The 26,334-nt window shown below is 25.2% G+C and overlaps 1 protein-coding gene across 9 annotated transcripts; it reads left to right on the forward strand.

Annotated features, from left to right (window-relative positions):
* Nucleotides 1-331: 331 nt before the first annotated feature.
* LOC122512941 (RING finger protein unkempt) lies at nt 332-23,207 on the forward strand. 9 transcript variants are annotated; one of them, XM_043629097.1, is made up of 12 exons: nt 332-733; nt 979-1,188; nt 12,112-12,534; nt 14,550-14,773; nt 15,834-15,964; nt 16,561-16,737; nt 17,099-17,288; nt 17,387-17,658; nt 17,752-17,961; nt 20,069-20,230; nt 20,517-20,687; nt 21,390-23,207. In XM_043629097.1, the coding sequence occupies exons 1-12, from the start codon at nt 681-683 to the stop codon at nt 21,546-21,548; spliced, it is 2,382 nt and encodes a 793-aa protein (XP_043485032.1). In that variant the 5' UTR covers nt 332-680; the 3' UTR covers nt 21,549-23,207. The 9 variants fall into 9 exon arrangements, with proteins under 9 accessions (XP_043485032.1, XP_043485031.1, XP_043485036.1 ...); XM_043629096.1 differs by having other exon boundaries at nt 334-733; nt 14,550-14,752; nt 15,813-15,964; XM_043629101.1 differs by having other exon boundaries at nt 334-733; nt 14,550-14,752.
* Nucleotides 23,208-26,334: the final 3,127 nt, after the last annotated feature.

The following is a 26,334-nucleotide window of genomic DNA, read 5'->3' on the forward strand; positions in this document are numbered from 1 at the left end:
TTGTGTGAGTGTAAAAAGTAAAAAAAAAAAAAACTAAAAGCAAATAACTTAACAATCATAATAATTGTAGTGATAAAGAATGTCTTATCGAAAAAGGAAAACTTTGAGTGTTAATTGTCGTGAAATTTTTTATAAGCATACTATTTGTGCATTTCAAACAATTTTTTACAAAAAATCTGCCTTTTATTTGTGCATAAACATCTGCTGAGTTAAAAAGATAATAATATTCTTGGAAATACTTTGTATTGTAAAAGAATGAGATATAAATTAGCAATTGAGGTCCTATCTTTTTGAGTCGAACATGACATGTGCCTCTGGTATTGTCATTTATCGATTTTTTTTCTCAGAGTGGGTGGCATTGGCGTTGTGAGAGGGATTTCATATATATTTTGGGGACGCCGGGCGTCGGTCTTTGATTCTCTTTTAGTATTAGTGTTCATAAAGCAGTGTTTACTTCCGCGGACCAAAACATCGATGACCTTGAAAGTAGATCACGTGGTTCCAAGACTTCCCGTTGATTGGTCTATAACGTCTACAGAGGGAGCTCACATCGTCGTGTTTGGCGAGTGTGTGCAAGATCTTTGCCACAAGTGCGACAGAGAAATAATCGTCAAAGAGAAGAAAGAACTGGGAAGCGTGCGTGTGCGCGCGCGTTGATTGTGTGGTTGGTGTTGTCCAAGATGAAGTCCGACTCTTTGTTGACAACTCAGGCAGAAAAGGCAAATCATTACAAGTAAGTTAAGCGCCCGCCGGGCGGGTCGCAAAAAACGATACGCGGGTTGTGGGCGAGTTTGGATCTTTAAAAGAAAGAGAAAAGCAAAAAAAAAAAAATTGAGAGAGAGAGAGAGAAAGAGAGAAACCAAGTGTGCCCCAGTGCCTGAGAGTGCCAGAATACGAAAAAGAAGAGCCGCGCGCGCGATCAACGCGCGTGTGAAAACGCCACGAAATAATGTGTAGTTCTGTGGATTCGCATTCCAGATACTTGAAGGAATTTCGCGTCGAACAATGTCCCCTCTTTATACAACGCAAATGTACTCAACATCGGCCGTTCACGTGTTTCAATTGGCATTTTATGAACCAGAGGAGACGTAGACCGGTCAGAAAGAGGGACCGCACCTTCAATTACAGCGCGGATAATTATTGCAGCAAGTACGACGAAACAACCGGCATATGTCCCGATGGAGACGAGTAAGTCTTTCATTTTGTTAAGTTATTTTCAGTCTCGTATTTTGTCTAACAGGCGCAGATGTTATTTCATCCATTCCCTCCCCCCTCTTTGCCACCCCGCGACGCCCCGCGGGCTTCTTTCTTTACTGCACTTCTTTAGATTTTATTACGCCCTCAGTTGACAGCACCTTCATTCTATTTACCTTAACTTAAACTATCATTTACTTTTAATGATTAAAAATAAGAATTTCTCATTTATTTTGTGTATGTGTGCGGAAAAAAAGGTCTCTTTATCAAGTTAACCATGTTTTGCTTACGTCGCAATATAACGTGATCTTTTTTTTCCTTTCATCGATTCCTCTATTTTGTTGTCTCGGAGAACGATGTGTCCATCTTACCGACTGTGCTCTGCCTTTCTCTCAATCTCAGCCCCTTCCCCTCATCATTATCATCATCATCATCATCATTATTATTGTCCTTCCATGCCTTTTTTGTCTGCTCTCAAATATCATTTTTTTCAATTCTCTGATGATCTTTATTTACAATTTTTCAACTCCCACTCCAAGTCTTTATTTGTATTGTTTGTTCTTTAAATTAAATTATTTACACAAAATTCTATGCTAATGAGGAAAAAAAAACAAGAACAGATTTTCTTTTTGATAAAATTAGAATTTTTCCCTTTCTTTTGTTTTTTTCCAATATATTTTAGTTATGTAGAATTTATTTTGTCCTTTTATTAAATTCGAATGAATGGAATATTGTAACTCTTGGCAAACTATTTTTGGCATTAAAAGTAAATTTTAAGAATTTATAAATAGCGTAATCTTTTCCTTATAAAGTTTCTCTCGAGACTTTATTTTTTTTCCCCTTGTTTTTATTTAATTTAAATTTATTTTTACCTATCTGTAAATTATACTTTTTATCTAATTGAAAAATGTTTTTCTGAATATTGTTCCAATATATTTTATTTTATGTATATTTCTGACATATTTCAGGGCACGAACGGAGAAAGAGAGTGGAGAATAATTGAAAGATTGATTTACTTAAAAAAAATTTTTTTTTGAGTGAATTTAATTTATGTACTGGACAGGAAAATTTGCTCTCAGACGAAAACAAAAAAAAACAGAATCTTCAATAATTGTAATGAGTGTATTATGATATGAGATTCAAGAGAGGTTTTTTTCTTTCAATATAAAAAAAATTCAATACTTGAAGATGTTGAATGATATTTTGCGTTTGTATCCTTCGCTTGTGCCGTTGACACACGACACGCGAATACGTAACGGAGTCGCGTGACGATATTTAACATTAGCGACACTCGAAGCAAAGTTACTTGGCATGGTGGGTGTCTTTTTGAATCTATGGAAGGCGATTTATTATTTTTATGGATCAAATATAATAAATATATAAAAAGAGAGAAAGAGAGAGAGAGAGAGATGAGAGAATCAGATCGCAAGCATCATTTTAAATCACCATCTGGTTGTAGATATAAAAACGCCGGCAGACGTTTATTTATTACGAGGGCTTGTTATGCAATTGATAGACTGACAGAGGGCAAACAACTATCAAAATTGTTATTCTTTATTATCCTTCATTATTCTTCTTATCAAACTTGCAACTCCGTCTTGCAAATAACGCCTCGACGATCCAGAAAAATTTTTTATTGTCAATTCCTTCTTGTTCTTATAAGTTCGTTAACATTTCTAATTTGTTTTCTTCTTGTCAGAAATTCTGCATTTATAGTTTTGAAAGGTTTTCGATTTGTTAGAAAAGCTTCTCTTGTTATAAAAATTACCCAATTTTTCTAGAATTTTTCTCTTGAATTTTATCCTTTTCTACATTTGATTTTGATTTGAAATTTTATTTTCATTTATTTATTTAGATTTTATTATTTTTCTTTATTTATTAAGATTTTAATATTTTGTTTATTTATTTAGATTTCATTATTTTTCTTTATTAGATTTCATTTTTGTTAACTTATTTAGATTTTATTATTTTTATTCATTTATTTATTTTTTATTATTTTTATTCATTATTTGTAGAGAATAAAGTTTGATTTATTTCGTGAAATAGAATTTTTTAATTCGAAAATTCTTAATAAACTTGCATTTGAATGAAAATGTTATTAAATGGAAATTCTGCTTTTAATAAAAATAGTCGAGGAAGAATTCAATTAAATAAAAATGCTGTTAAAAGAAAATTCCTTTTAAAATAAAAATTTCCTAAAAGCTGCTAGAAGTAAATATTCTCTTAAATAAAAATTAAATTGAAAATATTTATATGTAAAAATTCGGTAATTTGAATTCTGTCGGTTGGGAATTTAATTTTTCGCAAATAATCGAAATTCGATTTTTGAAAGAGAAAAAAAAGGAGTAGAAATTAAAGAAAAAAAATAGCAATTAAAGAAAGAGAAAATTTGAATTTTTAGGATTTGAATTAGACTGTGAATTTAGAACAAAAGGGTTTTGAAGGAATTTTTATTATCGAATTACAAATTATTGTTGCAAAGTAATTAGAAACTAAGAAACTTGAATATCAACTTTCACACAAGTTGCAATATTTCGTCTTAGTTGGTTCTGTCTGCCTTTGCAAATAATCGACCTTCATGACATTCACTTTACATTGTGAGGTATATTATAATACAATCGCAGGTTGAATTCAAATAAAGAGATTTTCAATTTTTTTTTCTCTTTATCTTTCATCTCTTGATAATTTTTTAAACAAACTTTATTTTCATGAAATATTGTTTCACAATATTAGATTTGTCAATTTTTTTGTTTGAAATAATATTTAACGTGTTTGGGAAAGGAAATTCTTTTTTGTCGATTAACAAATTTTTTTTACTCTTTTTTTTTGTGTATTTATCTTCCGGAATCATTGAAATTCACGAAGTTTGATTTTATTTTTTTACTATCGTCTTCGACTCGAGTCGGCAATCGTGACCGGAGTGTAAAACAGACGGATGCGATAATGTGATCCTGACATTCTACTGTTTTTTATTTGTGGAACAAAGAGAACTTAGCGTGCATCATATTTGTTTAATTTTTTTTGAAAATATTAAATTTTTTGTTTAGTTTTCTTTTTGTTGTTTAATTGTTTTAATTATTTTTGTCGGTAGAAACCATTAAGTCTTAATATTTTAGTTATTAATTCAAAATTTAATTTGTTACTGTGTTTTATTGGAGTTTTTGTCAATTTGTTATTTTATTTATTAATTCAAAATTTAATTTGTTATTGTGTTTTATTGGAGTTTTTGTCAATTTGTTATTTTATTTATTTTGGTTTAATTCAATTTTTGTTCTTTTATTTTTTTATTGTTTAACATTTTATTTATGTAGTATTTTTAGTTCAATTTTCAATGTTGTTTTTTGGCAGTTTGTTATTTTTATTTTATTTATTTCGTTTTTGTAGTTTATTCAGTTTAGTTTTTCATTGTTGTTTAATTGTTTAAATTATTTTTTCAATTTTTTTATATTATTAACCATTAAGTTTTTTAATATTTTAATTATTAATTAAAAATATTTATTTTTGATAGTATTTTATTGATGTTTTCTGTCAATTTGTTAGTTTTGTTTTTTTTAATTTAATTTTTTATTCTGTTTTTGTTCGAAATTTTATTTTTGTATTGTATTTTTAATTTAGTTTTTTATTTTTTAATTGTTTACTTTATTTTTTCAAACAAGAATTCTCAAATTATTTAGTTTCATTTGTGTAGTATTTTTTAGTTTAGTTTTTATTGTTATTTAATTGTTTAAATTATTTTTTTCTGAAATATTTTTTCAAAAATAATTTGTTAAATTCGAAAAATATTTTTTCCAAATGCGCTAAATTTTTTTTCCAACAAGAATTGGCAAATTCTTTAATTTTTTTTTTTTTGTAGTATTTTTTTTATTGTTTGAATGTTTAAATTTTTTTTTCAAATAAAAATTCTTAAATTGTTTAGTTACTTTTTTGTAGTATTTTTATTTTTATTTTTATTGTTGTCTAATTGTTTAAATTATTTTTATCCAGAGTATTTTTATAAAAATAGTGTATTTTGTTATCTTTTTTTTCTTTTTTTCTTTTTCAAAATATTGGTTTACCAAAAATAATTTGTAAATCGATACAATTTTTTTTTCAAATTGCGCTAAATATTATTTTAAACAAAAATTATTGACAACTTGTTTGAATTATTTTTAGTTGGTTTTCTATTGTTGTTTAATTGTTAAAATGATTTTTTTCCATTTCTTTGTTGTAACCATGAAGTTTTTTTTATATTTTAATTAATTGAAAATCTAATTTTTAATTATTTTTTATTCTTTTTTAGTTATAATTTCTTTACATTTTTTTTTGTAGATTCTAAAAGAGATTTTTTGTAGATTTAAAAAATATTTTTCAGTTTTGTTGAATTTGTATAATGTAATAAATTTCGATTATTCGAATCGAATAAATTTCGATCAGTTTTTTCGTCATTGGAGAGGGGGATTTATTAAAACAATATTTTATACAGTCACATTATCTATATTTAAGCCTCTGAGTCTCTTTGTGTGAACAGTTTGATGCTCTATTTAGAATTATGTAACTATGTATGAGTCATTGTTTACCTCTCGTCATATTAGAAAATTAGTCATCTGAATAGGATCGATTTAAGGAAATGTTCAAGTTACGAATAGATTTGTGTTATAATAATAACAACAAAAGAAGAGTATCATTTCTCATCACATTAGAGTATATATAGTCTCTTTCTTTTTTTAGCAAACTATTTTCTAAAAACAGAAAATGTATCTATTTCTGCCTCTTTTTTTATATTTGGTACCATATTCTTCTTTGTTTCGGTTTTTTCTTCAATCTTTTTTTTTCTTTCTTCATTGGCGTTTTGAAATGATCATTAAATTGCGTAAGTGTTTGTAAATCCTTTCTGCTTTTGGTTAACAGAGAAAAATCGCAGATTATGTCATGCATTGGGACTGACGAATTGTATACGTATACATTTTATGTAGGCAGAACTATTAAGACCGGATGAACATATGATCTAAATTATGGTGATTCATTTAGCATGAAATATATCTTTTTTACGCGCATAGTAATTGGATTGTTGTGTACCTTATTTTACGTTGAAAAAAAAATTATAAATTCCAAAAATGATGTTTAATAGAAAGTTAGTGGTTTTTTTTTCAATTTTTGAAATTATGTAATTTATTCTTCCGATGTGTAATTATATTTCCACACATTATTTACATTTTGTATAAATCGAATTATTCCTTTCAAAGAAAGTTGATGAGAATATGGAAAAATTGTTAGTGATGAAATTTAATTTAAATAATGTCAATGCTTTTTGGTATTGGGATATTACACCTCTCTTATTTTTTTCCCTATTATTGACTGGGTTTTGAGTGTTTAAAAATTGAAAATTTTAATTTGAAACAAATTCAAACGAATTTTTTATTTTTATTGAAATTTATGAGCGAGTGGAAATTTTATTGTTCCAAATTAATAACTTTCCATCGTCTTGGTCTGTATGTTGATTCCATATATGAAGATTTATAACATCCGTAAAGCTCATCGTTGACGATATAAATTAGTGTGCGAATGCTAATTTTATCGTGTCTAATCTTGGCAAAATGCATCTCAAACGATATATATTAAGTTGTCGCGTGCATTGGATATTTATATAAAATAAAATATTGTTGGTCTGGAAAAATTAGGGCTCCAAAAAAAAACTGAAAACTAAAAGAGAAAAAAAAGGAAATAAAAAAGAAAAAAGGAAATGAAAAAGAAAAAAAGGAAATAAAAAATAAAAAAAGGAAAAAAATTAAAAAGGAAACAAAAAAGAAAACCAAAAAAGAAATAAGTAAACAATAGGAATGAAATAAAAATGTAATACGCCATTGACAATAATATGGTCTCTCTTTCTCTCTCTCTCTCTCTCTCTCTCTCTCTCTTTGTCTCTCTTTCGCGCGGTACTTTCCCTCCAAAATATTCGGTGCTTAGGGAACCTCCAAACAAAGGAACTCGGGTGATATTGATTTTCTCTTACTAGGCACGCCAAAAACGTAGGTTTCATGAGGTTTTCTTTGTCGTTTGTGTGTTCCCCCTTTTACAATTCCAGTGAACATACATACACACACAGACACAAACACCATGTCGTCCTGGCGCCTTTCTCTCCCTCCCATAAACTTGTTATATACATACAATATATTTTTATCCTTCTCATCTCCCATAAAATGGCCCTATTTTAGGATTTAGGTCAATTCCAATGCCAGCTGATATACTAATTGTTTTGGTCCTCTTAATAGGTTTTTGGTCCACTTATATAGTGGAGAAAAATATTGGAATTCTTTATTACAGTGCCTTTTATTACACTTCTCGTGATGACGCAGTCATAAAGACTCAGGAATATTTCCCAAAAGAAGAAAAAAATTCGTATTAGTCATTAGTCGAAAAAAATTTCAGGTCAAATTAAATTTTTTCGAGAAAAATCCGAATAAGATGAGAAATTTAATTTGAAAATTAAAATAAAGTAAAGAGTCAGGAATATTTCCTAAGCGAAGAAAAAAATTCGTATTAGTCATTAGTAATTCTACTATTCAAAATTAAATTACGGGAAAATTTATTATTCACAGTTCTTCTGAGGATATCAAATTGAGACAAAAAAACGTATCAAAAGTGTTGCGAAGCAACATTTTGATATTTTGATATCCTCAGATATCCTCAGTTGATATCCTCAGTTTTTTCAATTTGATATTCTCAGAAAAACTTTGCCACAAAGGAAAATTTCGTATTGAAGTATTTTTTGAATGGTTCACAAGTTTTTCACCTTTCAAATGAAGGAAATATTTTCTATTAAAAATATTTCCATAAATTACTAATTGCAAATGAGCTGAAATTTTTGAAAGTTTAAGTCACTAAATGAACAATTATTGTTTTCATACTTTTTCAAATTGTTAATTTTATTAGAAAATATGTTTTTTTAATTAAAAAAAAACTAAATATTAATTTTTTAATTAAATTAACGATTATTGTTTTAATACTTTTTTCACATGCGATTTTTGTTCGAAAATATTTTTTTTAATTGAAAAGAAAATAAATTTTAACTTTTGAAAATATTAAAAATAAAAAAAATTTCGTTCATTTAAAAATTTTTTTAATTTAGAAAAATGATTGAAGTAGATTTCAATAAAATGTGGATTTTATTAGAAAATATATTCTCTTTAATTATAAAGAAAATAAATTTCAATTTTTGAAAATATTTTAAACAAAAAAGAATTCTATTCATAAGAAAGTTGTTTTTAAATTTAAGAAAACGATTAAAAAAATGTGAATTTTATTAAAAAATATTAGTTTTAATTAAAATAAAATAAATATAATAAAATGTTGTTTATTTGAAAATTTAAAATTGTAGGAAAATGATTGGAATAAAATGGAAATTTTATTAGAAAAATCTCTTCTTTTTAATTAAAAAAAAAAAAAATATTCATTTTTGAAAATATTTTTTAAAAAAATTTCGTTCATTTAAAAATTTAGGAAAATGATTGCAATAAAAATTGAAATGTTAAATTTATCAATTTAGAGTCTTTGTAATTAATTTTTTTGACACGTGTCGGAGAATTATTGAAATAAATTTTAATTTCAAGAAGAAACAAATTAATTTCATTAATTTAAACGTTCAAAACTTTAGAACCATTTTTTTAATACGAATTTATGGATTTCTTTCCTCTTTATTAAGAAGAAATTTCTTTTGCTGAATATGTGTAGACGAAATTTTTGTCTAATCGTCGAATTTTTATCTTATTAACAGGAATTTTTTATGTAAATATTTTTGCTGAAAATATTTACTGAAAATACTTAGTAAATTATTTTCTGAAAATATTGTTATTTTCATTGAAGAGAATTTTGGGAAAATAAAATTTTCGTTCTTTTATCACTCTCTTGGTACGAGAAACATGTCCTTGAATTTTCCCTCTTTTTTCTGTTTATTAAAACAAAAAAATCAATGAGGAAAAAGGTAGTGTAATAAGAAAAATAATTCGTTTTTATAGAAATCTTGTCGTCCATATAATTCTGACGAAATTTCTCGCTAACTAATCCATTCTTACTCAACCTGTTGATTTTATAGGTTTAAGCATATTATACAATTCTGATAATACTTAAAACTTTTGATTAGACAAAATAGCGAGCAAAATAGTGGAATTTAATTTAATAAAAATGTTGTTTATCGATAAACGAATTACAATTGAATTTCGTTTATCGATAAACAACACATTATTTGTAGTTAGATTGGAAATTTATATTTAGTCAATATTGATTTGTTTTCTTTCGTGTTGACTTCCTCTTTTTTTTAGGGTGTAATTTAATTGAATTGAATTTATTCTCACTCGTATTTTATTTATTTCTTTATTTAAACAGTGTCAGGGTGTCTACTAACCGGGAATTCCGGGAAAACCGGGAAATAACCGGGAATTTTATTTGACCGGGAAAAACCGGGAATTAGCCGGGAATTTTATACCGAACCGGGAATTTTTTCACAAAAATTAAAAAAGTTTTATTATTTTAATTTGTTTTTAAAAAATCAATTTTTATTTCAATTTTTATAGATATTTATACTGTTCTCTAAATTTAAGTTACTTAAAAATAATTAATTTGATGATAAAAAATCAGTTACCAATTCAAATATATTATGTAAATAAATTTTAAAAAAATTATGGAGTTAATAGAAATATTGTGAAATTCGACTGAAAATATGTAATTAAATTTGTTAAAGAAATTCATTAGAAACTTTTTAACAAATAGAATTTTCAAAGTATTTTAATTTAATAATTGATTAATAATTGAATATTATAAAGAGTAAAATTCTAATGTATTCATGTTTCTTACTGCGAAGATTAATAATTAAAATTTTTATTAGTTAATTTAAAAAAATATACATACTTAAAATTGTTTAATGAAATTGAACTTTCGCAAAATTTTTTTTAAATCTAAAAAATAAAATTGTTGTAATTTTTCAATTCTATTGTTTCAAGATAATTGAATTTTTCTAAACAAATCATTGAAATTTTTTTACTTTTTTTGAGAAATAATTGAATTTTTTTAAAGAATTTTATTTAAATTTTTCGAAAATAATCAAGGGAAGTTAGTGACCATAATTATAATTTTATTTTTAAAATTTTAAGTCCCTCTTACAGTTTTAAATCAATTTTTTGCTTCTAAAAATTATACTATTCTATTATTTTATTTTATTTTATTTTCATGTATCAACGGGCTTACAAAATATAAAACGCCCTTTCGTACAAAGTACTAATATAAGAAAAAGAAAAAAAAAAAAAGAATATTAATTACAATGAATAATTAATTATTTGATTACGCTGCGTAATATTCAAATAATAAGTTGCGCAGGGCAGTGGTAAAACGTAGAGTTGAATTTTCGAAAAAATTTAGATCATGTGCACTTTCATTAGCCTCACGACATATACGTTCGAAAACATTATTATCACCATACTCTGTTCTATGATATTTAACTTTGAAAAGAAGAAAATTACGTGATGGTTTGTAAGGCACAGAGAAATTTATTTTACATAAAATATCCGGACAATTAATCATTCCATTTATAATTTTAAAAAGAAACATTAAATCCGAGTACAGAAATCTGGATGAAATTGTCGGGATCTTCAATTGCCTCCTTACGTCATCATATTCATGTGAAAAAAAATCATAGGTAATATCGAGTTGCTTAGCAGCGAAGCGCAAAAACCTATTTTGTATTCGCTCCAATCTCCAATTATTATTTAATAATTATAATTATTGAACTTCTCTTAAATTTTTATCATTTTAAATTTCTGAATGTTCAAATAAATGATATTTATTTATTTCTTGAGCAAATTAAATGTTTATTACATATTAAGTAAATAATTAATTATTGCTGCTTATTATTTTCAAAAATTTTAATAAAATTCTTCACAAAAATTAAATTATTTTCATAAATAATAGCATTCTTTAGAAGGATTCAATTATTTTTATAAATAGTAAAATTCTTTGCAGAAGTTCAATTATTATCAATGTAATTTTAATAAAATTGAAAAATCCAATTTTCAATTATAATTATAAAGAGACAAGATTATTTTTAAAAACTTGAAAAAATTCTTTGTTTAATTCAAGTATTTTACAAGTTTTTAATTAAAATTATTGAAAAAAACATTATTTTCAGAAAATTTAATGATTTATTTATGTTTAAAATCAAATTTAAATTTACATTTGATAAGAAAAAAAACCGGGAAAAAATTAGGATATAGCCGGGAAAAACCGGGAAATAACCGGGAATTTTGTTAAACGAAAATAGTAGACACCCTGAGTGTGTACGGGCTTGGAAAAAAACGCCCTTATTTATATCATCGTAAATTTTAGGGTGACAACAATTTTTTTATTACTTTCGAAAAATATTGTGTATAATATTAGGAGAAAGAGAAAGAGTGATAAATTTTTCTTTTGCTTCGATTTTACACGCACTTGTTTTCGAGAATATTAATTTTTCTTTTAGTTAGAATATTTGGTAACTGATAAAAGAATGTTTACTTAGAATATTTTAGTCAAATGCTAATAAAAGAACAAGGTCATCAGCTGTTTCTGATCTCTATCCAGTTTTACGATATTTTATACGATTATTTTTTTTCAGAGAATTTTTAAAAATGAATCGAACAAAAATACCAATTTTATGATTAAACTTTTGTCCTACTGAAAATTTTTATCTATATTTTTTTTTAAACGAATTTATTAAATTCATGTTTGAAATTGAATTTGAAATTTGGTAAAATATTTTATTTATTTATTTTTATTGGAATTGTTGATTGATTTTAATTTGGTATTAGAAAAAAAATTATGTACATTTTTTTTGACGATAAAGAAAAGAAAAAAATTTTTTTTCTAATCTGGTTATTATTGAGAAATTACTAATGTTTTCTTTTTACGGCTTAGATGTCCTTATCTTCATCGAACGGCAGGAGATACTGAAAGGCGTTACCATCTACGCTATTACAAAACGTGTATGTGCGTTCACGATACGGACACACGTGGATTTTGTGTTAAAAATGGACCGCATTGTGCGTTTGCACATGGGAATCACGATCTTCGACCTCCTGTTTATGATATTAAGGAAATTCAAGCATTGGAAAATCCAGAATCTGATCCTAATAATTCTTCTAATGGGCCCAATATACTTGACAAAGAACGAAACTTAATGAACGAGGACCCAAAATGGCAGGACACGAATTATGTTCTTAGTAATTATAAAACTGAACCTTGTAAAAGACCTCCTAGATTATGTCGACAGGGTTATGCCTGTCCTCAATATCATAATAGCAAGGACAAAAGGAGAAGTCCAAGAAAATACAAATACAGGTGAGCTTCAAAAACGAAATAAATTTAATTGAATTTTTTATTTTTACTTAAATTAATTAATTATTCATTTTTGCTTATTTTTTAATTAATTAATCTTCAGGGTTGCCACTGGTCAGGAAATTCAGGAAAAACTCAGGGAAAATAAAATTGTTCACGGAAAACAAGGGAAAAGTCAGGAAATTTTATCGAAACTACTGGAAAAATATTAAATTTTATTTTCCATAAAGTTTTGAACGTTCAAATGATGGAAATATTTTTTTCTGCTCCAATATTTTTAAAAATTCCTAGACTGAAATGAAAAATATTGTAATTGAATATTTATTTACTTAAAAATTATTTTTTTAATTATATGAAAAACAATATTTTGTAAATAAAAATCAAATTAAAGGAAGTAGTAAAAATATCGTCGTCCATTTGAAAGTTCAAAACTTTAGGGAAATTAAATATTGAGATGGCTTCCTTTTTGAATTTTTCTTTTTTTTGCTTTATAAACTTCAAAATTATTAAGAATTTAATTCTAATCAAATTTAATTTTAATTAAATTTATTCTTAATTTAATTTTGAGTTTTTTCTATTTCCGTCAATAATCGAACTTTACAGAATATGAAATTAAATTTGTTTTAAATAATTTAATTCCTAAAGAATTATGACAAAATTTCTTCTGCATAAATTATTTAGCGAATAATTTTGCTTGAAAATTCCAAAAAGAATTTAATTGCAGTAGAATTGAGTTTACAGTTTTTAAAAAGTTATATTTCAAAAGTTTTCAAACTAAATTTTTTGAAAATTTGAATTTTAAATAATTTATTTTAATCAAAATTTGAACGTTCAAATGAAGGAAATATTTTTTGTGCTGTAATATTTTTAAAATTTACTACCCCTAAAATAATCACTATTGGAATTGAACATTTATTTGGTTAAAAATTAATTTTTTAATTATGGAAGACAATATTTTGTAACTAAAATTGAAATGAAAAGAAGTAGTAAAAATATCGTCGTCCATTTGAACGTTTGTAACTTTTGGAACATAAAATTTTCGAGTGAGCGAAATTTCGTAGAATTTTCGTAAACAAGCGGATTTCAGAATTATTCTAGTTGAATTTTCTTTTTATTTTTCGTTCTATTTTATTTTTATTTATTTTTTATTTGAATAATTGAATTCTCAAAAATTATTAATTGAAAGAAGAATTTTAGTAAAATCTGCTAGAAAATAATTTAATTAAAATCTTGGAAATAGTTTTGTAGAAGTTACAGTAAATAATAATTTACTTCTCGAAGAACTTTCGGTAAATTATTAAAAATAATTTTGAGAATTTTTGTTAAAAATTATGGAAAACAATATAAATTTCTATTGAGTTGTAGTCGAAATTTTTGGAAAGAATTAAATTTCAAAATCCGGAATAATCCAGTTTTCGAAAAATTTTAATTAAAATTTTTTAGAATAATTTTTGAATACAATTATTTAAAAAATGTCGAAATTTCTGAAAAATGAATTGAAAACAATTGAATTTTGGCCTTTTTTAAGGGAGCTTTCTTTTCCTTGAATAATTAAATTCTATATAAGAAGTCTCACAAAATTATTGAAAATAATGAATTGAAAGAAGAATTTTAGTTGAAAATGATAGAAAATAATTTAATTAAAATCATGAAAATAGTTGTAGAGAAGTTACAGTAAATCATAATTTAATTCTCGAAGAACTTTGGGTAAATTATTAAAATTAATTGATTTAGAGAAGAATTTTAATTAAAAATTATGGAAAATAATGAATTGAAAGAAGAATTTTAGTTGAAACTGGTAGAAAAGTTGGAAGTTGGAAAAGTTGCAGCAGCAAATTTTATAAATAATTAAATATCAGAAAAGTTTCAAATCAGAATATTTTTTAGATTCATCAGGAAAATAAAATTCCGTCTGGAAAAATAGGGAAAAACAGAAGTAAATTTTTGTGGCAACCCCGATTTTGATTTAATTAAGCACATTACAGATAAGAATTGTGATGATAATTATTTTTTTTTAGATCAACACCGTGTCCAAATGTGAAACATGGAGAAGAATGGGGTGAGCCGGGAAATTGTGAACAGGGCGATACCTGTACGTATTGTCATACTCGTACCGAGCAGCAATTCCATCCCGAGATTTACAAGTCGACAAAGTGCAATGATGTCCAGCAGGCGGGTTACTGTCCTCGTGGTGTCTTCTGTGCTTTTGCACATGTTGACCGTGAGTGTACTCCCATAAATCGTACGTAACATACTTAATTTAATTTGCCTGTGAGCTTAGGAAACTCAATATGCATTGCCTCTTGTGTTTCTCTTTCAAAGTTTTCACTTATGGGTAAATAATAGCTTTTTCCCAGGGAAATATCAATATTATCCTCTAAATTTCATTGCACTTTGAATTTTCACTGTCGAATTGAATTCATTAAATTTCATTTAATTAAATGAAGTTTAATTTAATTTATTAAATAGAAATTCGAATTTTTTAAAAAAGTTTAATCAAGTTTTATTAAAAAAGTTTTTATTGCTACCTTTTGGAAGCATTGTTTTTAGTTCGGTTAGAAAAATTATTTTATGTGGAAATCAAGTTGAAGATAAAATCTATTTTCGAAAATTCAAATTCGATTCAATAATTTTTGAAAATAGTGAAAATAGTGAAAATTCGAAATAATGGTTTTTAGATAATATTTATGCTTTCCTTTTTTTCGCAAAAAACGCAACTTTCAGAAAATTTACAACTCTGCGTGTGTTTCTTGTTAACTTCTTTTGATTAATTTTATATTTATTTATTTTATTGTTTCCTCATAAAGGAAGGATTGTTTTTTTTATTTTTTCAACGACGAACATCTTGTTCCTGAATTAAATTTCTAATAAGAATCAAAATCAAAATTATTTAAATAAGTTTCACTGAAAATTGAAAAAATTGCCAATAACATTGCCAATTGGCTTTTTATTTTTCTTTACATGCCTGATTTACAGTGTTTTAAATTCGAACATCTTCCGTTGGTTTTCTTATTATTTTTTTCTGTAGTTTTTCACATAACACCGAAGATTTTCTTCTTTTTCTTTTTTAATATTAAAGAAAATTTAAAAATAAATTTAAACTATTAAGAAAATTTTCGCTGCTATCTGAATTATTAGTGAATGTAATTTCAAAAAGAAAAAATTGTTGTATTTTTGCGAAGTAAAATTTATTCTATTAGTAAACAAACAAAAATTAAGTAAGTGAAAATAAAAGTTGAAAAAAAAATTGATAATATTCAAACATTGACATTGGTGTGCTGATGGAGCAGTGTTGCCAACAGAAGAAATGAGCTTGGCGAGGGACATTCCGGTACCTATAGATTGCGGCACAAATTTGGCGGATATTCTCAGCAACGCTTTACCCCCTGACAAGAGATCTCACGATAAGGATAAAACTCTAAGCGACAGCAGTGTAAGTTTTTTTCCCCTGATAGAAAATAGAAATTTTCACTCAGTCAAAATCGATACTTTTCTTAAATCAATTTCTTATTTTTAAAGTTTTGTATTTTTTCTTTTATTTGTCTTTTTAAAAACTAGGAATTTTTATAAAACTCAGTTATACATGAAGAATTTTTTTTTATACAAAAAGTATTTTTTATAAAAAAAAGTATTTTCTAAGAGAAGAATTTTCTATATAAAAAGGGTTTTTTTAAAAAAAGTATTTACTATGAGATGTATTTTCTATAAAAAGTGTTTTCTATAAAAAATATTTTCTATAAAAAGTGTTTTCTGTAAAAAGTATTTTCTATAAGAAGTATTTTTTCATATGAAGTTTTTTTACATGAAGTTTTTTTATATGAAGTATTCTTTTTATAAAAAGTATTTTTTATACAAATGGTTTTTTCGTATGAAGTATTTTTTTTAAAGAAATTGTAAAAGAACCGAAATGGTTGCCGTTTTTCTCGTGAAAGAATTACTTTTTAAAATAAGTTTCTTTTTTTGAGCAAGTAGATAATAGATTGAATGAAAAATGAATATGGAATGAGGGTAATGACTTAATGTCAATAGTTGGCTGCATTACAGAATGGAAGCGGAGAGGTATCAGAATCCGCAAGCACTAGCAGTCTTGGCAGCAATAGTTCTCATAGTAAAGCGCCAGGTGCTCAGCTTCATAATTCAAATTCGAATTCCAACTCCCAGAAACTCAGTAATATGTTATTCAATTCTGGATCTCTCATTCAAGTTGTAAGTAATGAAAAATTCTATACTAAAAACACGATACTTTGATTTAATTCTTATTTCTGGAAATAAATTAAAAATTTTTTTACATTTATCCAAACTAAATCGTTTTTATACCTTTTATGTTAGTTAATATTCTTTAATTTCGTATCATTTATATTATCTAATTTTATAATACTGACGATTCTATCACTTAGTCAAATAATTAAAAATTAAAGTTAACGATCACGCGGAGTGATCGTTAACTTTAATTTTTAATTATTTGATTGTGATAGAATCATCTTTATAAAATTCTTGAATTTAAGATTTAATTCAATTTTAATATTTTCCAAATTTGTACTTGATGGAAACGTCTTTTATTTTGCAGAGTGATATTCGAAAGCAAGTGGTGGCGATTGAGAACGATCCTTTGATGACGAAAGGAGAAAAGGCCCAAAGGAAACAGAATCTTTATCTAGCTTACAATTTAAATGGTTCCTTGGGTCATTCACTTGGCTCGTCGGTCACACCGTTAACGAATTCTTTCTATACAAATGACACTGTCGAATCAGTCGTAGGTCAGTAAAGAATAGAATTAATTTCTGCACGTTTTGTTTTTCACATTCATTTTTTTGCAATAGAAATAAAAAGAGAGAATTCGAACTTTTTTTTTTAGGAAATGCATTAGATGATTTACATTTAGACGATCCGATTAGTATCGTGGATTCCATTCATAGAGATACTAATTCTCCAATTTCCAATTCAATTTCTGCTGGTCTGGCAAGCTCAGGACTACTTGGAAGCTCAGCTCCAGTTAATATTCCAGGAATGTCTGATAGATCTGTACTGTCGAATTTTTCGCCCTCAACATCCAGTCCATTGCAACATCTACAGTCTGCTGGATTTCTCACGGGGTCTCGATTCTCTCATCAAGACTCGATAGAATCTGTAAGTTTGAATAAAAAATAATTAATTTGAAAAAGAAAATATTTGGAATTGAAAATTGAATTTTGTAATTATGTTATTCTTTTTCTGTTTTAGACAATGCCATTTATGAATACTGTCTCGGATCCGTTTAGCAATCATATCTCACAATTGAGTAGTTCAGCGTCAAAACTTAGTGGTTTCAATAGCAGTTTATTTGATTTTGCGAATCAGGGAATGTCTCCATCTCGAACTCAACCTCTTCCAGCTTCTCCTTTAGTCAGTGCATTTTCAATGAGCCCAAACAATTCGGGATCACTTTCAGAAGTAAGTATTCAAAAAAATATAATTTCAAAATTTTTCAAACAAAAAAACAAATTATTTAAGATTCTTAAAAATTTATTGTCAAGAAGAAGGGAATTTTAATTCTTGCAGGCTTCGTACTCAGCAACTAAAACCTACTATTTACTACTTTTTTACGATTTGCTACTATTTTGATACTTTTTTTCAGCTTTTGTGACTCTAAAAGCAAATTTTTTCTTTCTTTTTAGAGAATTTGCTCTAGTTTGAATTCGCTAATAGATGCAATAAAGAAATTATTCTCAAAAATTTTAACAAAATTCTTAGAAACAAATCAACAAATTTAAATTCTTTGAAACGATTCAATTATTTTCGAAACATTTTCGAAATTCAATTATTTTGAATATTTACTATTTTAATAAAAAAAAATTTCCCAAAAGAATTTAATTATTTGAAAACAATTTTTTATAAAATGTTAACATTCAAGTATTTTCATAAGTAATAAAAGTCATCGGAGGATTTCAATTATTTTTTATACATTTGATAATAAATTCCTCGAAAAAATGAAATTATTCTTAAAACTTTTATTAAAATTCTTCGAAAGAATTCAATTATTTAGAAAAATTGTGATATTATTTGTTTATTAGAATTTAATAATTATTTTCAATACATTTTTAATTAAATTTTTTGAAATAATTTAATTATTTACAAAAATTTTAATGAAATTCCTCGTAACAATTTAATTATTTTCAAAAAATTTTAATAAAATTCTTCGTAGCAATTTGATTAATTTCAAAAATTTTTCGAAATTGAATGTATTTTAAATATCTAGGTTCTATTTCAATAAAATTTCCCAAAAGAATTCAATTATTTTCAAAAGCTCATAAAATTCTTTGGAGAAATTCAATTATTTTCAATACAACTGAAATAAAATTTCTTGATGGAATTATTATTTTAAAAGTTTAAAAAAATTTGTTGATAGAATTCAATTAATTTTAAGAATTGTTATAAACTTTTTAGAAAAACTCTATTCTTTTTGGTAGAATTTTAATTAAACTCCTTTTACGAATTTAAATTTTCTTCGAAAATAATTCAATTTGCATTGTTTATAAATTTAATTTTTATCTATTATTTTCGTAAATAATAAATTTTTCACAGGAATTCAATTATTTAATCAATTTAATTTCAATTATTTTTAAATGTAACTTTAACTGAATTCTTCGAAAAATGCAATTATTCTTGAAAATTTTATCAAAGGCTTTGAAAAAATTCAATTATTTTTAAAATCTTTGATAAAGTTCTTTATAAGAATTCAATTTTAAGAAATATTCACAATTATTCAATAAATTATTTATTTTTGCATTCAAATAATTGAACTCTCGTAAAATCTTCTAATGAGAATTGATTTAAAATTAAATTTTAGTTAAAAATTTACATAATTGAATATTAGAACCGTAAATAGTGTGAATTTTTAGAAATAAATAAATTTCAAAATGTTTTTAAATTGAAATCTTTGAAAATTTCAATTGTTGCAAAAATGTAATAATATTGAAATTATTATTTTTAAATAAAATAGTTAATGTTGTGAATAATTTTATTTAAAAATTTCAACAAATATTGATTGAATTACAGTTGAAGAATTACAGTTGAAATCTTTAGAAATAGTTGAATTTCAAAAAGGCTTTACATTGAAATCATTTGAAATATTTTAATTCCTGTGGAAAAATTAATAGATATTCAAATATTTATATTTTAAAATTTTCTGTTTTTGAATGTAATTTAATTTAGAAATTATGAAAAAATTTAGTAGTCAAATTTAATTTTTCGATAGATAATTTTGTACTACTTTTTTCAGTCTTGAAGCTACTTTTTGCTATTATTTAAAAATTAATTAATTAAATTATCAAGTACGAAGCCTGTTCTTGGGAAAATATTTCAAAGTAAAAAGTTAGTTTGAAACGTTGATTAATTATTTTTAATTATTTATTTCAAATTATTTTGAAATCGTTCATTTCCATGATTTCCTAATTATTTTAAACTTCGTTTAGTTTAATCAATTCCTGGCAGACTAGTGCGAAGTAAATTAGTTTAACAAGGGGAACAAAGTGTAATTTTTATATTTTTCATTTTTTAGTTACAGGTGCAAAGACTGAGAGATGAATTAACGTCGAGTCGCGCACAACTTGCAACGTGGGACGAACGCATCAATCAGGCGAGAGCTGCTTGTGCAGCCTGGCAAATGGAAAGTGAAGACGCCAAACGGAAAGCGACAATAGCAGAACAACAAAGGGACGAGGTCAGTGTTTTTTAAAATTTAATTACAGTCTTTCGACAATTTTCATAATTATATATTTTACTCACTTTTATTTTTAATTTAACATTTCCTCTTCACTTTTATTTTTAATTTAGCATTTCTTCTTCAATTTTATTTTTAATTTAGCATTTCTTCTTTAATTTTATTTTTAAATATTTCTTTTTTAATTCTTTTAATATTCCATAGAGTATTTTTTTAAATCATTGCGTGAATTGGTGAGAAATTGAGTTTAAAAAACTTAATTGCTTTGTAACTAAACATTTTTCAGTATCGAAATGAATTCCAGGCATTGAAGCAATTGCGTGCCGAGAAGGAAGCAGCGAATGGTGGCCCCTATCTGCACACCCTTAAGCGTACAAGTGAACTTCGATCTCTGCCAATCACGACATTACAATCAATACAGACACAACTGCGCTCGGATCTTGAAGAACTGGAAAAGGTGAAGCAAAATTGTCAATCAGGCTTGAACAACTGGGATATCGGTCGATTTTCAAACTATTTTTAATGAGACTTCATTAATAACCTATTGAAGGCACGCTATTTAATCTCTTCACAGATTCGATTTGTGCCTTCTAATCGTTTAAAAAAAAGAAACCCACTATTAGTGAGAATATGAATTTATAATCCTTCGCTGTGAGTCGCACCGTAAAGTTCAAAATCAGGGAAAACAAAAAAAAAGTGGACGTTTAAGAAAAAAAATTTTTTTCAAATTAGATCATAGAACAAGCGAAAATATGGAAACTGTTCCTTTCAACATTTCGGCAAAGTAGAAAAAAATTCTATTCATTTTTCGATTCAGAAAAAGAGAAATTAAAAAACAAATTCCTAATACAGAGAAAGAATAGTATCTAAGAATTTTTTTTATCATTTTGTTCGAATTGAAGTTTCCAAATTTTCTCTTCTTCTTGAATATAATATTTATATGGGGGTGTGTCAGGTGAAAGAAAAAAAAAACTCACACACACATAACAGAAAATCGAGTGAGAAACTCGATACATTTTTGAGATCCACTTTGCACCAAAAAAAAAGCAAACAAATTTCAATCTTTTCAATTAAACGAATTTTTTGAGTAAAAAAAATGCAAAAAAAAAAGAAACAAAAAAAAAGAAAACATTGGGTAGCTCAGATGTTGCCATTTCAGGTGCTGTACCGGGAAAAGGCAAATAGGTGCATGGTATGCGAGGATCAAAATCGCACTGTAACCCTCTCGGCGTGCAACCATCGGGTAGTTTGTTCAACGTGCGCTCCCAATCAACACGAGTGCCCGTACTGCCAGACTTCGATGGTCTCAACAAATTAGGTCGGAAACAAACAAACAAAAAAAAAGAAACAAAATCTATCAATCTTTTCAGTTTTCCCAAAAATGAAAAAAAAAATTCGCACTAATCAACATGGGGACAAGTATTGCATTAATTGAGTACTCGGACATTTAAGAAAGCAATCCTCAATGACAAAGAAAAAGAGAGAGAGAGAGACACAGAGAAAAGAAAGAAACAAAAATGAAAATTCAAGAGATAAAAAAAAACTGCTTCCGAGACTTCACAGTAAATGATAAGGTGGATGTGATATGACAATTCTTACACGTTTTTCTCTTTTTAGAATCTTTTTATCAATTTCGTACCGGTTGCCCTCCGCCCCCCCCTCAATTTTCCCCCCATTATATCTGGTCATTCCGAAAGCTTTTTTTAGTATCAAATTATTTAATTTAAATTAAAGATGAAAAATAAAACGCAACACTTAAAAGTAGTTCCAAGGAAAAAAGGCTGATGGAACTTTTTTTTCAGCGTAATCAAGCTGAAGATTGCATTTATATTTCTATATATTTAAAACTATATAAGTAGGATTTTTCAATTGACCCCTAGGGGTATCCATAGTAATTAAATTGAGTATTAACCAGAATATAAATTAATTTTCAAAGACGTTTCTCGATCGTTAATAAAATTCGGGCATAATTAAAATAAAGTTGACAATTTTTTTTTATAATAGAGAACATTGAGAAAAGAATTAGAATTTGATAAAAGAAATAAATAAATGAATTTTTAGGAAAAATGAAGAGAATTTTTCTAACTTTTTCTAAAAAATGGAAAAATCACGATAATGAGAAAAAACCTAATTAGATTTAGATGCACGAATAGAGATGAATAAATATAATCGTATAGCTTGAATTTTATATGAATATGCTTCTATTTTCATAATTGCAATTAGGTTTTATGTAGATTGTAAGTAGGAAATACATGATTGATACTAAAAAAAATATATACATATTACAATATATGGTTTTCAAGTATAGATAAATAAAATAACTACTTTTTTCTATGTTAATTGTATGACTAAAAACAAATGATCTGTATTTAAAAAAAAAATTGAATTTTTTAAGTACAGTATTTAATTTTACGATTATTTTTAATTTTAATTTTTTAAAATAATAACGGAAAAAAAAATTAATATGAATGGTTCGACTCGTTTGTGTTGTGACGTTTATTCAAATGATAATTGTATGTTAATAGGTGAAAACTTAGGATTTTTCAATTTATTAATCAAAATAATGTATTTAATAATGAATATAAATCTTCAGCTTGATTCCGCGCCGGTACGTTTATTTTCCATCAAAATTAAAAAAAAAAAAAGAAACGTTATTTGGTGATTTAAATAGATAAAACAATTATTGATATTCTGTAGTTGACAGGCACTAGAAATTTGTTTTCTACTCTTTATTTTTTTTCTAACTACTACTACTAAATAATAATAATAATAATATTGTTAAATTCTATGACAAAGAAGGACTATAGCATTCGTAATTAAAAAAAATATAAATATTATATTATATTCTCTAAGATACAAATTACTAGGATAGATAGGAAGCTATCAAATTTTTTCTTAGGTATTACAATGTTACAATTATTAGTTTTAAAAATAATGAAAAAAAACAATATTTTCAGTCCTTTAAATTGATTTTAATTTATTTAAATAATTAAAATTAAAATTAAAATTATTTAAGTTTAAAAGGCAATAACTTGTGCTACAAGAATTTGAATAGATTTAATTCTACTTATTATAAAACGTATCTAATTTAATTAATATTCAAGGACTGAAATTGTTGAAACATTTTTTTAAATTTGTAATAATACCCTGCAATTTCTTTTTCTTTTTTAAAGAGGAAAAAAAAAATTGATTTTTTAAGATTCTTGCCTCAAGAATAATAATAAATAACTAATAATAATAATAGTATAATAAAATTACAATAAAAAAAAATAATGAAAGAAGGATCGCAGAGGGTATTATAACAGAATTTACCACAAAACGAATCAATAATAATTGCGCAATTCAATATTGTTAATTTTTCCAGTTTTTAAAAAAGAAATTTTCTGAAATAATAATTTTTGTATAAAAAAAATGACGATGAGGCCAAAAAGAAATGTTTTTTTTATTAGATCAGTTTTTAGATAAATATTAAAATATTAATACACGTTAAAAAATAAAAGTATGATCTTATTAACTCATGATGTGCACGATGTATGAAATAACGTAAAGAGAAATTTTTTTTCTAAAGAAAGTATATTTACAATTGTATAAAATTACAATTATTTCGTCTAAATCATGTGGAAAAGAAAAAAAAATGAAAGAAATTGTTATAATTACATATTATATATTTTATAGTAATTCATACGACGACGAATAAATAAAATGAAACATAAATTTTCGTTCATCGTGCACAGCATAAGATAAATTTCAAGATACTATCTAGGTTTTTAAAAGAAAAAAGAAATTAGCATTACAATAATGCATTTTTTTCAATTTTGCCATTGTATATGCATTTTTTTTACGGGTTCTCGCATTAACAAATGATAGTATAATAAAAATTTTGATGAAAAGAAATTTTTGAAAAAAATACAAATTAATACTCGAATTAGTTTTTTATCGGATACTCGTGAAAAAAAATGCATTTACGATTAGTGTACGCTCGTCGTGATCGTCAGTTCACTCCTTGTGTGTGTATGTGTGTTTTTACTATTACTATTATTATATATAAATTTCCATTGAACTGATGAATCTTTAACAATTTAGCTTTATCATTATTTAATTAATTTGTTTCGAAAAAAATGCTATAATCCTTATAACAAATATTTTTATTCTGCATTTCATTGTTTTTGCATTTTATAGTCATAACTATATATTTTTTTTAATTCATAAAAATTCAAATTTGTCGTTTGCAAATTTATCTGAAAAATTCAAAAAAAAAAAAAATGTTTTAAATAGAAGTGTTGAAAATTAATTGGATTTTAAAGAAAAAAAAATAGTTAATATTATATTACTCTTGGTGATTGGAAAAGAAATTAAATTAATATTCGAAATATGAATTATATTTTTTTATAAAATAATTTATGATTCTATTTAATTTTTTTTGAAGAAATAATAAAATTCTATAGATCAATTTCTTTTTTAAAAAGAAATTCATTTTTAATAATCATGTTTTTATTATCATTAAAAAATGACGTATTATTATAGTTAACTTTCGATCACGCCAAGCAAAATGAAAGAGTTTAGAAATGATATTTCTGATTAATATAATTATATAAATAAATAAATAAATATATTATATATATATAAATATTGTAAACAATTACATTCATATTACGCTATTTTACTTATAATAATGAATAATATACTACGATCATATTAATAATTATTATGAAATTAAATTATTGTGAGGACGACAAATTTAGCTACAAATAGGTTAATAGGAGAGTAACAAAGTGAATGATTAGCTATTATTACTTATCCAATAAAAACTTACGCAGTTGAATATTTATAAAATATAAAAATTCTGTCCCACTTGTTGGTTTCTTTGCTTTCAGAATTTTCTTTTTAAATTAAAAAAAATGAAATAATGTATTAATAGTTATGTAAATTATACATTTAATTATTAAAATAATTATATATTTATAATTATTGCTATAATTTTATATTTATATAACTATAATTACATGTTTATACGCTAATATATAGATATCAATTATATGCTAATAATTGTGTATTGATAATTAATAATTAATATATTAAAGAAAGTTTTAATAAAAAACCATTTTTTTTGTAAAGAGCTTAAATTAATAAATAAAACAAAGACAACCAACAATGGGGCAGACAAAATTGAAAAAAAAATATTATATATATTTTTGAAAAAATCGTAAAACAATACAAAAAAGCGACGACGTGTAATGGCCTGTTTGTGCGAATGATTCTTCCAATAAGTTAATGCTTTCTTGAAATAATTTGCTTTTTAATAGATAATGATTAAAAGAAATTTGCAATTTACATTTTTTAAGGGACATAAAAATTGTGACGAAAGAATTTTTGGAATAAATAAAGAAAAAACTTGTTGAACTGAAGAATTATCTGCACAGTACAGAAAATAATATAAACCTACACATAATCACTAGGCTACTTTTGACGATAATAAATTGTGTAAAAAATAATATTAATATAATAATAATAATTATAATAATGATCTTAAAAAAAATATATCATTTGTATTACAATTTGTCGATAATAATTATTGTCAATCCAGGTCATCTGTAATCAATATTGTAGTTTTTGATATTCGACCATGCAATTTATTATGTAATTTTCTATTACTTTCACTTTCTGACATTTTCTGCTGAGCGAGTACTTTTTGCGACAAAAAAAAATGATTCATTTTGCAGTTCAAGGACTTTTTGAAAAATTATTTCTCGTATTGCGAAAGTTTGTAATTAGACGAAAAATTATGTTTTATTTCGAAAGAAATTTTTTGTATTTTCTGCGAATTTTTCTATTTTGCAAATGGATTTTTTATTTTTTGTAAATAGATTTTTCTACTCTGCAAATAGATTTTTATTTTACAAATAGATTTTTCTGTTTTTCAAATGGAATTTTCGATTTTTTGAATAGATTTTTCTATTTGGCAAATAGAATTTTCTGTTTTTCAAATAGATTTTTCTATTTTACAAATAGAATTTTTCATTTTGTAAAACGAATTTTCTATTTTGGAAACAGATTTTTCTATTTTGCAAATAGAATTTTCTTTTTGTGAAAAGCGATAAACAGAA

Source organism: Leptopilina heterotoma, unplaced genomic scaffold (genome assembly GCF_015476425.1).
Source record: "Leptopilina heterotoma isolate Lh14 unplaced genomic scaffold, ASM1547642v1 Lhet_13, whole genome shotgun sequence".
In the NCBI taxonomy this organism is placed as follows: Eukaryota; Metazoa; Arthropoda; class Insecta; order Hymenoptera; family Figitidae; genus Leptopilina; species Leptopilina heterotoma.